Source organism: Lolium rigidum, unplaced genomic scaffold, assembly GCF_022539505.1.
Source record: "Lolium rigidum isolate FL_2022 unplaced genomic scaffold, APGP_CSIRO_Lrig_0.1 contig_69395_1, whole genome shotgun sequence".
Lineage (NCBI taxonomy): Eukaryota > Viridiplantae > Streptophyta > Magnoliopsida > Poales > Poaceae > Lolium > Lolium rigidum.
Window position 1 is genome coordinate 9,702 of NW_025901401.1, and position 16,384 is coordinate 26,085.

Consider the following 16,384-nt stretch of genomic DNA (forward strand, 5'->3'; position numbering starts at 1 on the left):
TTAAACTTCCATTTACGACATATATATATGTTATAATTTTTTATTAATTATATTTTTCTAATAAGATAGGGCCTATTTTAAAGTTTCGCACAGGGCCCTAAATTTTGCCGGCCCGGCCCTGATGCTACGCACGCTCCATCGACGTAATCTAAGTGGACCGACTCAAGCAGACCAACTTGTGCGGACCGATTCATATGCTTACCAAATTTGGGCGCGGATTTGTCGGGCCTATCAACGCGCTCGTCCTCGTGCATCCTCTTGGAGCCCCTCGGGCCCTCCCGCCATCGGCCAGCGCGTCCTCCGCTTGACCACCTTAGGCCCTTCTAAAATGATTAGCACGGATAAAATAAGTCATGTCGCTGGACGCACTAGCAAGACTGGTCTGCGATCCAAATTCTATCAATGGTACGCCTTAAACAAACAAAATCAAACCATTTAAATCGTTGTTTTGGTCCTTTTAGATCGCGTGGCTGGAAATGGCCTCAGTGAGACGCGCAAACGCCGTGCTGATTCCACTTGTGCGAAGGATGGCGGATCTCGTTTAGAGTTTTGATGACAAGCTCGAGGCGATTAGAGAGCGGTGCCATCATGAGCTACTTCCTCCGTTTCAGTTTACTAGTCCTACGCGTATCCCTAGATCATCAATTTGACTAACTTAACATAAAATATATATTAAAAAAAATATACTATTAGAAACTTTATGTTTTATACTTTCTAATGGTATAATTTTTATGTTATATAATTTATCTATCTATACTCTATATCTATACCTACTAATAAAGGAAGTAAGGTTTCTCCATAAATTTTTCTTTTTTTTATTGACCATATTTCTATGCAGAAATTACAAGCATTGCCACCGAAAAAACGTTTCGTCCGGTCAATTTTTGCCACAGCTAAGTAAAGCGCTCGCTCCGTTGTCTTGCTCACGCTGGGCGTTCGCTTGGTCTCGCTTTCCGTAGTGCGTCGGCCCGGCCCAGTTCACCGACAACAAAAGGCACAATCCAGCGATCCCACACCAGAAAAACAAGCGCTACAACGAAAACAACCGTCCGTACGTCGTCGATTAGTCCCAGATCGTTGTGTTAGAGGGAGTTTTGCTGATTTATATACGTAAGTTCCACCGTTATAAACAAGCCGCCCTAGGGAAAAAAAAGGACGGAATTAACACGTCGGATTGCCATCACCCATTATATGGAAGGAAAACCTGGTCCCGCGCCGCCTGTAGATTGGAAGTTGGATTGTGTTGACTCCTCGCACGGAGGACCAAAATCTACATACATCGCGGGTAGCCGTCCAGACACGAACCGGGACGGCACTCGGGGGGCGACGGAAGGCAGCTAGCTGTGTCCAACAACGCCGGAGGATGCGCAGGGCCTGGACACGTAGATGCTCCGCCGCCGTTGGACACTATCTTGCGGCACGATGTTCCAGACTTTGCAGATATGGCGTCAAAACTGAACTTAGGAAAGGGACATTTACACATGCTTCGTATAAGAAGCAACAAGTTAATCCATTTGCCTATTTCCTCTACTATTGAAATTTGTCCCGGCTGGTGGCGGACAAGGACGACCTGGGTGGATTTGTATTTTTAAACTACACCTTTAGACTTCAGCCTGGGATACTGAATGGAATTATGCTTTATTTTGAATCCTTGCAGCGTTAAAATAGGATAAATCATATTCTTAGGATAAATCATGTTCTTTATAAATAGGAGAAAATGTGATCATCACGTCGTTCTAAGGAGTAGTGCCATCACGGATGATTCACTCGAGGTTCGAGTTTTTAATAGATGAATGATGATCAACAATTTTACTCGCTCTTCTGCTCTTCCGCCGCAACGCGCGGGCCTTGTCCTAGTAGATATAAAGTTGAGGGTACAATCACACAAGGAATCTCTAATCTTGAGGGATATATTGTATTGCCGCATGCAGGATGTGCTCTGCACGATCGTATCAAAGCTGCCTCCTCAAGAGATCTCAAGGGCCAGCGTTTTGTCGAGTCAATGGAGATATATCTCCGATATTTGTTGCTTCAAACTACGTTTCAGCGGCACCGCTGGGTATCGTGATAATCTAAATAGATGACGTATGCATCGATTGATGCAGAGGTTGGAGTTACCCCTTTTCGGAAGAAATACCCGTGATAGTCTCGAAACAAAAGAATACCGCCAGAAGTTCGTCGATGGTGTTAACGCAGTGGTGCTAAATTTCCATGGCAGGGTAGTTGAGGAGTTCAGCGTCGAATTCGAATTCGACGCGATGCTGGTTGTTTACCTTGATAGTTGGGTTGATTTTGCGGTGTCGTCGCGGACAAAGAGCATAGCTTTGCACCTGCTTCCTGCCAAAGGGAGACGCGTGGATCATGACCGTTACGTATTTCCATCTCACCTCTTGGATGGTGAAACCGGCTACAGCGTCTTCAGCTTAGCTTTGTATCTTTCAGACCGCAGCCGGAGTTCGGAGGTTTCCCGGCGCTAAGAAAGCTTGACCTGAATTACGTGGATATCACTAGAAAGGATCTTCAAGCTATATTGTGCAATTGCTCTAATCTTGAATGGTTGAGCTTAGTCAGATGCTTCCTGAATGACGAGCTAAAGTTGGATCACCTGTTCTCCGGCCTTCGACACCTAACAGTTGCATATTGTAAGGTAACCAGGATACAACTTCAGGTTACGAAGCTCCTTACCTTTGTACTGTTAGATGTATATATATGTATATTGTAGTTTCCCCATATGTTAGGGGGCTTTCTGCATATGTGCATCTGTACATGTACTATATATTGTGGCCTTTGCCCTCCTGGTAATACATCAAGTATATTGCCCTAACATGGTATCAGAGCAAAACTTGGTCCTAGTCTGTACGTTGTCATCCCGGCCGTAGTTGCCGTCCTTCATCCGTGGCCGTCTCCGTCCGGCCGTCTTCGTCGCCGTCTCCATCTGGCCGTCTTCGTGGCCGTCATGGGATCGCAGGTCTTTTTCCCCGCCCAATCTCTTCCTGGTTCTGAACGGAATCGCCCCGCCTGCCCCGCCCGATCTGGTCGTGATTGCCCGATCCGCTGCTCTGCCGATCTCTCCTGGTCCGATCCCGTCCCTGGCTGCCGACCGATCCTCTGGTCTGCTTCCTGATGATCGATCTCCTCCCACTCCGCCCGATTCTGGTTGGCCGATTCCGCCCGGCCGATCTCCCCTGCCCCCTGGCCGATCGGCCCAAGCGTGGTCGTGCTGTTGATTTTCAGCTGAGGTAAAAAAAAAGAGAAAAAAAATGTCTTCCTCGGGCTATGTTGCGATCCCTCGCTGCCCGGTGATCTTCGATGGCGCGAATTACCCTAATTTCGCTGCCTTTATGCGCGTCCACATGCGTGGTCTTCGTCTTTGGGGTGTGCTTTCTGGCGAGGTCTCCTGTCCGCCGCGCCCTGTTGCTCCTACGGTGCATGTTGCACCGCCACCTGTTGCCCTTGCCCTTGATGCTACTCAGGCGGATAAGGATGCAGCCAAGAGTGTTGATGACACTGCTCTGGCTGATTATGACCGGAAGGTCCAGGACCACTCTACTGCCGTTGCGACTTACCGGCAGGATCTGACTGCGTACACTCAGTGGATTGATGAGGATGCTCGTGCTGCTGCTGTTCTCACCTCCAGTGTTCTGCCTCAGTATGCCGCTGAGTTTATGGATCTTCCCACCGCTGCTGCTCAGTTGGCTTTTCTTCGTCAGCGCTATCAGCCGTCTGGTGATGCTCTTTACCTGTCTGTGGTCCGTCAGGAGCATGCCCTTCAGCAGGGTGATTCTACTATTGATGAGTTCTACACTCAGAGTGCTGCTATTTGGCGTCAGCTTGATTCTCTCCGTACAGCTGTGTGTGCCACCTGTCCCTGCTGGTCTGACTGTGCGCGTGGATCTGGAGTTTCAGCGCGTTTTTGAGTTCTTGTCGCGGCTCCGTAAGGAGTTTGAGCCGCGCCGGGCCCAGCTGCTTGCCTGTGGTCGTGTTCCGCTCTCTGAGGTCCTTGCTGAGCTTCGTGCTGAGGAGACTCGTCTTCGTGGTGCTGGTCTTCTTGAGGTTCCCTCTTTTCTTGCTGCTCGTAGCCCTTCTGTGCCGTCTGCTCGTGGACCTCCTATGCCGCCGGCTTCGTTGCGGCCTCCGGCACAGCCGATACTTCCTACTCCTCCATTCCAGGGTCAGCGTCAGCCCCGGCAGCCTCGTGGTTCGACATCACCTCCTTGCACCTACCGTGGCGGGCCTGGCCACACTATCTCTACTTGGCCGGCGGAGGGATCCTAGCTTACGCCCGCCGCATCTTACTCGTCGTCGGCTGGTTCTTCGGGATCTTCTGCTGTTGCGCTATCTCGATCGGGACATTATCCGTGGTCTTCGTGGTCCGCTCGCCGGTACGGGCTCTTCCTCGACGGGTACTGCTGGTTCTGTGCCTGGCTCTTCTGGCACCGCGCGACCACCACCTTCCACACAGTCAGGTACGTCATCCCCGTGGTATCTGGATTCTGGAGCTTCTTTTCATATGACCTCTGCGTCTTCTATTCTTTCTTCTCTTCGCTCTCTTGTTTCGCTTGTTCGTGTTATCACGGCTGATGGTACCTCTCTCCCTGTTTCCAGTCGAGGCACCCTTTCTACTACCTCTTTCTCTATTCCTGATGTTTCTCATGTTCCTAGTCTTAAGATGAACCGGAGAGAAGAGGTGCAGCATCAGCCCCAATTGTAGAAGATGATGAAGAAATTAATGAGGAGGATGAACAAGAAGAAATGCAGGCAGATTTGGGGGCACTCAAACATGATCCTGGGATGCGGATTCCCATCAAGAGGTATGCCGTCAATGACCAAGATAGAGTAAGAAGGAGATACATTGAGATGGGGCCATGTCAACCGAAGAATCATAAGTTTTTGATTACAAATAAAAGTGGAAGAGAGCGTCGTTTTTGCCGTGCTTGGTTTAAAGAATTTCCATGGATTGAGTATAGTGTTGAAAAAGATGCAGCTTTCTGCTTTGTTTGCTATTTGTTCAAGGATAGAACAAAATGTCCCGGTGGAGATTCATTTGTGAAGAATGGGTTTAGAAATTGGAACATGAAGTCCAGATTGAAGAGACATGAAGGTGATGTTAGTAGTGCTCATGTTGAAAGTCAAGAGAAATATAATATGTTCACTACACCAAAAGCATCAATTCAAGAGTGTCTTGCTTCAAACACCTCAGAATACAAGGCTTTGTATAAGCTCCGATTGACATGGACACTGAAGTGTTTGAGGTTTCTATTGCGCCAAGGCTTGGCATTTAGAGGACATGATGAAAGTGAAGACTCACTAAATAAAGGAAATTTCCTTGAGCTTTTAAATTGGCTAGCAGGAAATTTTGAAGAGGTTAACAGGGTGGTTCTCAACAATGCTCCACGAAATTGTAGGATGATTCACCATGATATACAACATGAGCTGATAAAATGTTGTGCACAATTGACTACTAAACTAGTCATTGAAGAACTTGATGGTGGTCATTTTGCAATACTTGCAGATGAGTCTAGTGATGTGTATCAGAATGAGCAGTTGGCTGTTTGTTTGCGTTATGTTGATAAGAAAGGAAGGGCAGTTGTTAGATTTCTTGGTCTTGCTCATGTCGAAGATACCGCCTCTTTGACACTTAAAGCTGCAATTGCGCAAATGCTTATGAAGTACAATTTAACATTTGCAATGGTCCGTGGGCAAGGATATGATGGAGCTAGTAACATGAAAGGTAATGCTAATGGTCTGAAAAAATTGATTATGGATGAGTCTCCTTCTGCCTAATATGTTCATTGTTTTTCCCATCAACTACAATTAACTCTTGTTGTTGTTGCTATGGAGAGTGGTGATTGTACTTGGTTCTTTCAGCAGCTTGCTTATTTGTTAAATGCTCTTGGCATGTCTTGTAAAAAGATGAGAATGCTTCGAATAGCTCAGGCTGAGGAGCTGATTGATGCATTGGAATTGGAAGAAGTGGAAACAGGAAGTGGACAGAATCAGGAGATGGGTTTGGCAAGACCATGTGATACATGTTGGGGATCTCACTTCAGAACCGTGAACAATGTCATCTCTATGTATGGTGCAATACGACGTGTTCTCATCAAGATTGGAAAAGAGTACCACGGGGCAGAAGCTGTAGCAGCTCTAACCGTGTTGACATCATTTCGGTCATTTGAGTTTGTTTTCATGGCACACTTGATGCAAGAAATATTTGGATACACAGATGAATTGAGCAGAGCTTTGCAAAGGAAAGACCAAGATATTGTTAATGCTATTGAGCTTGTTGATCTTACAAAGTACCACTTGGAGGGCTTGAGGTCTGATCCTGGATGGGATGATTTTCTTTTGAAGGTAACATCTTTCTGTACAAAGCATAAGATCAAAGTTGTTGATATGGATGGTCCTTACTATCCCGTTGGGCGACCTAGAAGGGGTTTCTATAATAAAGCAATCAATTTCCATCGTTTCCATGTTGATATGTATGTGGGTGTCATTGATAGGCAACTTTCGGAGTTGAATGACAGATTTGATGAGGTAAACACGGATCTACTTTCTTGCATGGCAGCATTCAGTCCACTTCATTCATTTGCTACTTATGATCAAAAGAAGTTGGTTAGGCTTGCTACAGAGTTTTATGCTAATGATTTCACAAGTGATGAACTAGCAAGACTTCCATGGCAATTGGACATGTATATTAGTCATGTGCGCAGAGATGAAAGGTTTAAAAGCTTGAAGAATCTGAATGAACTTTCAGTTAAGATTGTCGAGGCAAACTTCCATGAGCAGCATTATATTGTTTACAAGCTTCTTAAGTTGGTGTTGCTTCTCCCAGTAGCTACTGCTAGTGTTGAAAGGGTTTTCTCCTCAATGAACTATGTGAAGAATAAGCAAAGGAACAAGATGGGTGATGAGTACTTGAACAATTGTATGGTTACATTTATTGAGAGAGAGTTCTTCAATCAAGTTACAGACGAGGATATCATCAATCTTTTCCAACAAGGCGATCACAAAGTTATTTTGTAATTTGATCAATTCTTCAAGCAAGAGGTAATGCCTCAATGCTGAATTTTTATTGTATGTATTGGTACTTCGTATGGAATTAAGGTGTCATGGCTTTCTCTTATTGTTACTTGATTGAATTTTTTGTTATCATATACAACAGTCCTATGATACACGGTGGTATGCTACTGCTATCAATTGTTATAGTTTACGTATTGCATTTAGAAAAAAAAATTTACAATGAATACCCAGGCTCCAATTCCTGGAGCCGCCACTGTTGATACTCCTATGGAGCTTAATGTTAAACTTCGTCCTACTGATGGTGATCCTCTTCCTGATCCCACCCGTTATCGTCATCTTGTTGGGAGTCTTGTTTATCTTGCTGTCACTCGTCCTGATATTCTTATCCTATTCATATTCTGAGTCAGTTTGTCTCATCTCCTACCACTGTTCACTATAGTCATCTCCTCCGTGTTCTTCGTTATCTTCGTGGCACGATCACTCGTCGCCTTTTCTTTCCCCGTTCCAGCTCTCTCCAGCTCCCAGTGCTATTCGGATGCTACGTGGGCGAGTGATCCTACGGATCGTCGTTCGCTTTCTGCTTACTGTGTGTTTCTTGGTGGTTCGCTTGTTGCTTGGAAGACGAAGAAACAGGTCGCAGTTTCTCGTTCGAGTGTTGAGGCTGAGTTGCGGGCTATGGCTTTGTTGATTGCTGAGGTGACTTGGTTACGGTGGTTGCTTGCAGATTTTGGGATCTCTGTTACGACACCCACTCCACTTTTGTCTGACAGTACAGGTGCTATCAGTATTGCCCGTGATCCGGTCAAGCATGAGCTGACCAAGCATATTGGTGTTGATGCTTTTTACACGCGTGCACAGGTACAGGATGATGTTGTTGCGGTTCATTATGTGCCTTCAGATTTGCAGTTGGCGGATTTCTTTACGAAGGCACAGACTCGAGCGCAGCATGATTTCTTACTCTCCAAACTCAGTGTTGTAGATCCACCATGAGTTTGAGGGGGGGGTGTTAGATGTATATATCTATATATTGTAGTTTCCCCATATGTTAGGGGGCTTTCTGCATATGTGCACCTATACATGTACTATATATTGTGGCCTTTGGCCCCTGGTAATACATCAAGCATATTGCCCTAACATGTACATCGTGGAGACTTTGTCCCTATTGTTATAAATCAACACTCGAAGCTAGAGAATGCGCATATACAGTTCTTCAGGGGAACTTTTCAAGTTGTTGTCAGTGCACTTCTGAATGGTATTCCGGGCATCCAAAATCTGACTTTACAGATTATTTTCCCACGACTTGAGGTTTGCTCCTGGAATAGCATTCAAATTACAATCAAATTTATGGTGAATATCACAAGTTCAAAACTAACAGAGCTGTTTTTTTTTTTGTCTTGTAGACACAATCAATGTTGAGTAACACAGGCAAGTTTGCCCATCTTAGGGGCTTACAGTTGTTAGTTGGTATTTTTTCCTGAAGATATTGACAAGCTTCCTCATGTACTAGTTCCCATTATGAGCGCAGCTCCATTCGTTGAGAAATTAGAGATCAATGTAAGTAATCTGCTTGATTCTTATATGCCATTCTTCGATTTTCTTTTAGCCATTATACTTATTTCCGTTTGTGGTAGCCTATTCTTTACATCTTGTTAATTCCGGGGATGGATGTATAATTTGTATGTGAAGGGCAATTGAGTTGACGCGAAAATTCGAAGGGTGTCCCCTTCAAACATGTGTATCCATATACTGTGCTAATCATATATACTACCATGTTTTAATCTTGCAATTTGCTGCCGGTGTTCAACTTTGTTTCATGAATAAGGACACTTTGGGCAAGCAGCATCGTGAGCAGTGTGAATATACTTATCTGAAGAGTATGCATATGACAGGATATAAAGGGGCAGGGCGGCAACTTGAATTTCTTCTACATATTGTGCAAAATGCCCCCGTGCTGGAGGAATTAATTGTGGAGACAGCTATACAGGGAAATGAAGATGATTATGCACGCATATATTGCAGATCAAAACCCTGCTCTGAGCGCGTTGCGCTGCATACTAGACCGTGTCTCGGTCGAAAACTATCACCAAAGGTGAAGCTATGTGTTATGTAGGTAGAACTAGCTGCATTAGAGTAAACAAGTTTGTGCAATTGTACATAGGGATAGGAAGGAGGTCGGCAAAAGAGCTGTTGGACGTTCATGCATTTTTTCATGTTGAAATGAAGTACAGGGCGCCACCTATATGTGAGGCTGTGAGAAGTATATATATGTGAATCAAACAAGTAATATGGATGTGGTAGCAAGCTTGGCTAGATAAAGAAAAGTTAGTTTCCATGAGTGCAGATTTTACGCTGCCTATGCCACACAATCTCTCTGTCCTAGGTAGATGTCATTTTGGATGCAGATATAGTCTTCAATATGGTGCCACCGTGCCACCCTTACATAGAGCACTTTACTGTTGGAAAATTTTAAAATACATCTGTAATTTTATATAATCCAATCAACAATTCTACATCCAACTTCCCAATATAAAGGGCTCGGTGAAGCTCTGGCACCAAAATCGGTTATCGCTGTGCTTTTTTTTTTTTTTTTTTTTTTGAGAATACACCCTGGACACACATGATACTGCTCCACGAATGAGACCCCGAAGCGCCTTGGCCTTGGCCCTTGGGGATGTGATTGATAGGCCGGTTGAGCGCACTGAGGCCGGGAACAAAGTCACCAGGCATTTGAGATTTTGAGTTAAAGACATCTCCCTCATCGATGGTGCATTTTCTCTTTGCTGTTCATTTGATTGTATGTTCTTCGTACCTTCTTTCATTCTAGTGGCTGCGCTGCCAGGCTACATTTGGCTGGGCAACGACACATCTTTTTGGCCAATTACTTGTTTGTTACACCTAGTTACTGCAAAATAACATACTGATGGGGTGATGTGGGTATCCTCGAAGATAATGAATAGGTAGTTACAGATGGATTCAATGCACTACAAAAATCCATAATCTTCAAAATACCAATCCTGCCACAAGCAACTTGAATACACTTCAACAGCAATTATGACACAAAGACATTGATCTACAAGGCACCTCATCTCCTTCTTCACGTTCACGATGCACTCACGCAAACTCGACCATAAAGTTCGGACACAGAGAGCTACAAGGCACCTCATCTCCTTGTTAAGTTTAACTTAACTAACCAGACACATAACGCAAAAAAAAAGTGTGCTAACGTTTTAAGCAGCTCAGGTGATAGCTAGTCCTGCAAAACACAATTTACTTCTTCGTTTTGCTCAAAGAAAGTCTCTGCCCCCCGTGGCTTTGCCGAGAACCCTTCATGGTTGCTCCACACCCTTCTTTTAGCAGCACTCCAGAGTCTCCTCCCTGTAACTGAAGCTTGTTGGCAGCTCTCAGGATCTGATCTTCTAATGAAACCCGTGCAGCACCAGTAGTTTCTGCGGCATCAGGAAGTTTCCCCTTCCCCTTATTTTTCCGAGAGCTAACAGTTCCACCACCACCATTTCCTTGAAGGCTCCTAAGACGCAAACTGGCGTAGTAGGCATCAACAAGTTCCTTTTGCTTTTGAGGGCCAGGCAGTAACCTTGCCATTTCAAGAACAAGGTGCGAGAGACCAAATTGCTCGACATATAGAAGATAGCTCGAAGCACTGATAACCCCTTGACGGTACTCCCCTGAGATCACTTTAAAAATCGCATACCTATCCCGGTCCATGCCTAACGCAGTCTGCACTTTTTCAACCAAGAAATTATTCGCTGCACGCCTTTCATTTTCAGCAGAAGTCAAACTCAATGATCCACTAATGTTGGGACTTGGGTTGAGCGTAGGACAACTTGGGGAGTGTCTTGAGCCAGAAGGGGTTGAATCAGTATTTTCAGGGGACTGAATCTGAACAGAATGGTGTATATTCACAATTCCCTTACTTTGCTGTCGGAGCCCAGATGGATGAGTGTTCTCGGCTACCTTTCGTACCCCCTGCTGTGTTAAAGCAGGGCTCCTGTTACTAGTGCCTGATAAAGGAGGGAATTCCTCATCCCTTATACTTGCAGCGGTCTGTGAACTCCAGCTAAGAGCCGGTGTATACCTTGATTGCTCTGATATGGGAGGGGGTGAAACTTCTTGTAAACCAGAGCCTATTCTTGCGCCATGGACCTCCTGGTGGGAGAGGAGAGAAGAATATGATTGCTGCAACACGCGGTTCGTCCCACAGCTTTGGCCTGATTGTGATGCTTGCCCAGAACTAGCTCGCACCGGAGCTGCAACAGAAGCAACCTGATTTCCCGAGCCACGGCCCAGTATCTGGCAATTGTGACTCGATGAGGCCTACACATGGACAGAAAGAAGGCAATAGCAAAAAAATTGTGAAAGCCGAGACTTGAACCTAATACTTCTACTCTGATACCATGCTAAGTTTCATGCACCAACCAAGAGAACCAAAAGTCCGAACTTATGGAGAGAAGGTGGGCAATCCACATATACTTGAACACCCCCTCTCACGTGTGACTCGATGAGGCCTACACGTAACAGAAAGAGGGAGGAGAATTTTTTTATCTAAGCGGAAATGGAGATTTGAACCGAAGACTGTTGCCCTGATACCATATTAAGTTTCATGCAAATATTGCTCTTGCCCTCTTTCTGTCCACGTGTAGGCCTCCTCGAATCACACGTGAGAGGGGATATTTAAGTATATATGGATTGCCCACCTTCCATAAGTTTGAACTTTTGGTTCTACTGGTTGGTGCATGAAAGTTGGCACCAATGATGGGGAATGTAAGTTAAATCAAACTAGAGTCATTTGTTTCATCAATATGTATATGCAAGTGGGCCAATAGTCAGAAGTTCACCTTGAAAGTAGCAGTTCTCTTTGCATGAGACTTGCGCTCCCTATGCTCCACTGCATTGTGCCTCTGTATAATTGGATCGAATGACAAAAAGATGTAATATCATCAAAACATAACCAACTGCAGAAACCTAATCTGGTGACATGTCCAGCGAAGATGATTCAACCATATGTAAATTGTGTTTTCACTTGCCTTGAGCTCTGCTTCACTTTGGAAGACAATGAACTTCTTCTCCAAGCATTCTCTGTCCTCACAGAAGAAATGGTCACTCCGAAAATGCATCTGAATATGCCCATGCACAATGTTAGACTATAGCATGTCCTTCAATACAAGTGTGACTTCTTATTCAAATTTAAAATGAGTCTGACACTAAACTCGATTCCATCAGATTTGATGATATGCAGTAAAAATCTACAGTGAAGATGCCATGGATAGGCACCCAAAATGGAGATTTATATCGACATTAAAAGGCCTAGCAAGCACAGCTACACGTATGAATACATAGCAGATATGTTATGGACTAGCTTAACTACTACAGACATGAACTCCATCTCAGAAAGTGATGCAATATCAAATAGAACAACATACTCTTTACAGTGTTCCAAAAGACAACACCTAGACCTAGTCTACCTAGGAAGCGTCGAGGTGCTAGGCCACACCTCGCCTGGGCAGATGCCTGGCCACCTAATCAGCGACTAGGGCTAGTCTGCCTCCTGGCTAGCGCCTAGCACCTCTTGAACACACAATATTTAGATTGATGTTCCAAACATAAGGTACACCTAATAAATATAAACTCGTGAAAATAGATAAGTATCCTAATTTTACTGAAATATTTACCTTTCTTAGACAAGGATAATTTAAATCTTATTTACACAATATTTTACACCCTGACCAATATCTTTCTAGAAGAAAATTGCTGCTAGATACACTGTTTACATGAAATTTATGTTGGTTCTTCTGCCTACATCTAAGATGATGTTCTCATTACTACGAGTATGCCAACTTGATATGACATACCTCTAACTCATCATATGTCATGAAATATTCCTGCCCGCGCTGCTGCCTACAGAACCACAATGTCAGTGATAGCATAACTTGGCACTTATGCCCAACCTAATAAAATAACAGTAGTAGAGCACCTCTGACATATGTGACAAGAAAAATGTTCTCTTGTCACATGCGAATACAGTTCCTCCTTTCCATAAAATGGAATTTTACAAAACCCGCACATTGGATGCCCTACAAAACCGCGGCGCTCAACCTTTGAGCCATCCACCTCCGAATCACCATTTTTTATGTGCTTATTTAACTGAGGCTTTGTATAAAGTTTCTGGTCACAACTAAATACCTGCTCAAGATAATAACACTTCAGGAGTTCATTATATAAAACAAGAATTGTGGATAACACAGAAAAATCATTACAAAGGATACAAGTTAAGTGTGCAATCATGGTAATCAGGATGTACATTCGAATACTTTTTTGCCATGTGGGTAAAAAATAAAATAAATATGGAGAAGATGCAAAAATTGCATAGCCAGAATGGCATACATAAGTAATCGGCAGCATGCCAAATATTAAATCATTATCAGGTTAAAAAAGTACGGTCCAACTATATATCTTAGTGTTCTCCTGACTCAGTTAACCATGTAAATGTCAACTGCTGTCATGTATATGTCCATTCATGCACATGAATTTCAAAATCATAAATGTGAACAATTTAATCTACTGTCTGTTAGCATCTGATGTAATAAACTTGAATACTGGAATGGAAAAAAGAAGTGACAGAATTTCGAGAAGGTTCGATATTTGGTCTATTAGGACTACATGAATGTTTGCTATGGTCTCAATGAGACTGAAATATATTACCTCTGTTCCGAAACTTAAGCCTTTTTAGAGAAGAAGCTTTCTAAAAAGGCTTACATTTCAGAACGGAGGTATTATGATATATCATCCATCGCTGGATAAACATAAGGGATGTTATGTCTCAATCTGATGCGTAGAGTATTACCAGAAAATAATAATCTCAAAATATACCAAATAGTAGTTTTTTTTTGACAGGCCAAACAGCTGTTGTTTGCTAGACGTAAATGACAACAAAACACAATCTATGGCAAAACACTACTAGTTTGTGACTGGTACTAATAGCACCATGCAACTTCAGTCGCTTCTTCTCAAAGATCACCTGTTCTTCAATTGCAAAGTTTGCAGAGAAGTGTTGGCAGATGGTTGGCATACAGTGGTCGAGGAATGGTTCTGATGATATGTTTGAAAGGGCCAAAAAGAGCTTCAGGGGTCAATTCTCTAGAGACTCTGACTTCTGTACTTTTTTGTCTAATTAACTGAAAAATAAGCCATATGGGCCTTCCCTACGGTTTCCATGGTAAAAAAAAATAGCACCATGCAACAACTGACCTAAGAAATGCAGTTTCAATTGCTTACAAAAAATAAATTCATGTCTTGTATGGATTAGTAATCGGTATTGAGCACTAGGCAACTTAATTTAAGTAAGGATGCAAATGGGTAACCTTTAGGGTACCCTCTTTAGTAGATCAAATGAAGTAGATTTTCAAAAATCACATCTTTTTTAGAAAACTAGTTCATTTGTTTGAACTAGAAAAGGTTACAGGGTAGGTTGCAAACATGCATCTCTAAATTTAAAGGATGAAATGAACACAACTGCGGCAATTTATCTGCCTAAAGTTGCACAAAACTGTCAACAGCGTCCACCTTAGGCTATCATCAACTGCTAACACCAAAATTAGCATAGTTGAACAGCACTCGATATTAGAGAATATAGGATTAAAGCAGTAAACAAGGAGAAGTAGAGGCCATGAATAGCATCACCTTCCTCCCATCCAAGCAGAGGTCGCACATGTAAAGATGATGGTGGTCGAACAGATGCACTTTGAGCTGCTCGATGCTCCCGATCTTCTTCTTATGTTTGGCCTTGGACGCCTTGCCGCCGCCCTTCTTCCCGCTGCCGGTGCCGGTGCCGGCGCTGTCCTTGCACACAGTGCAAGAAAACTGGCACAGCGCGCGCACGGTCCTGTATTGGTCGACGTCGTCGAACCAGACCTGCGTGGCCTCGTGGTACCAGTACTCCCCGGCCTTCCCCTCGCCGGCCACGGCCGGGAGCGCCGAGAAATCGCCGATGAGCTTCGTGCGGTCCCCCAGCGCCTAGCCAGCGAGAAACCGTAGAGCCATGAGGGCGCAATTTCTGAAATTTTAGGAACGCGCGGCGAAAGGGGGTGGGGAAACCCTAGGTGCTGACCTTGGTGGCGAAGACGGCGGGGCAGTGGGTCATGCAGATACAGCAGCGGTGGTCGCGGAGGACGAAGCGGAGGCGGGCGACGCAGGCGGGGCAGACCTCGCGGTGGCCGCAGACGCCGTAGGCCACCCACTGGAGCGGCTCCGCGCAGACGGCGCAGGCGTCGTCCATCTTGGGCTCCTCGTCAGAGGGAGGCGGCGGCGGCGGCGGCGGCGGGAAGGCAGAGCAGTAGGAGGAGGTTGGAGCGGGGGGAAGAATCTACTAGAAGGTTCGAGAAAAGAAGGGAATGGAGGAGGGAGGACCGGAAGAGGGATCCGCACGACGCAACGATGTTTGTTTTTCAGGGAACGCGACAATGCTGGAGTTGGTGGGCAGCCCAGTACTGGGCGATTTTTCAACAAAAATAGTAATACTTTTTTTTTCTTATTTCAGAAATAATACAGTACTCAGTTTAGGGATATTCTAGGAATAATACATTGTCAGGTCGAGAATCCCGAATTTAAATATCGGGGTGGAGGAACCTGAGATTCGTTGGAATCTGGCATGGCCCCAGTTTGCTGCACGCTGTCAGACAAGTCGGGGTCAGGGAATTCAAGTGGCATGTCGGCAGGCGTGTCAGGGCGAGGAATCCCTAGGCGCGTGTGTTGGGGTTCTCGACCCCGAGTAGTGCGGGCCGCATAGAAAAGGCTCGGCCGCGACGCTGCCGACGCGCTCTCGCCTCCTCTCTTCCTCCTCCTCCAGCTCTGCTCATCTCATATCTCTCATTTTTTGCTCTTAGCTCTACCTCTATTTTATGTCATTTAACATCGATTTGTCCAACGTTTTGCTGCTATTTCTCCATCAAATGCTATAGAATCACCTGATCTATAGATGAGTTAGTTTTGGGGTGTTTTGGTGAAGGTGTTGTTGGAGGTGGTGGTGATGTTGTTGCTGCTATTTGAGGTGGTGGTGGTGCTGATGTGTGGTGGAGGAGCTGGGCTGCTAATGGAGTTGTTTCGCACCTTCAAGGGTAAATCATAATCCCTGATATTAGATGGTATAATCATGCATGTTGCGTTTGTTAGCTTGCCGGATTAGTTACTGATATAGGTACCGGTAGAAAATATTTATGTAGTTGGTCGTCATTGGTATTTTCATTTATTTACGAGGGTAGGTGCTCTTTTTTGACGAGTCTGTATTTTGTATATGTGAGCATATATGTCTGATAGAGTAAAATTTATTGTTTACTTCGGTAATGGCACAGTC

General features: G+C 44.5%; 1 protein-coding gene across 1 annotated transcript; it reads right to left on the reverse strand.

Annotated features, from left to right (window-relative positions):
* Positions 1-9,992: 9,992 nt before the first annotated feature.
* On the reverse strand, positions 9,993-15,497 carry LOC124682154 (E3 ubiquitin-protein ligase hel2-like). Its single transcript, XM_047216894.1, has 7 exons — positions 15,143-15,497; positions 14,716-15,048; positions 13,010-13,218; positions 12,888-12,933; positions 12,063-12,152; positions 11,874-11,936; positions 9,993-11,352 (listed from the first exon to the last, which is right to left on the reverse strand). Exons 1-7 carry the CDS (start codon positions 15,308-15,310, stop codon positions 10,288-10,290), a joined length of 1,974 nt encoding a protein of 657 aa, XP_047072850.1. The 5' UTR covers positions 15,311-15,497; the 3' UTR covers positions 9,993-10,287.
* Between the last annotated feature and the right edge of the window lie 887 nt (positions 15,498-16,384).

Coding starts and splice junctions, on each gene's coding strand:
- LOC124682154 (XM_047216894.1), bottom strand. CDS start 15,310: ATGGACGACGCCTGCGCCGTCTGCGCGGAGCCGCTCCAGTGGGTGGCC. Junction 12,153..12,887: donor TGACATATGATGAGTTAGAG/GTATGTCATATC, acceptor GGGCATATTCAG/ATGCATTTTCGGAGTGACCA. Junction 11,353..11,873: donor AGAGAACTGCTACTTTCAAG/GTGAACTTCTGA, acceptor GTCCATGTGTAG/GCCTCATCGAGTCACAATTG.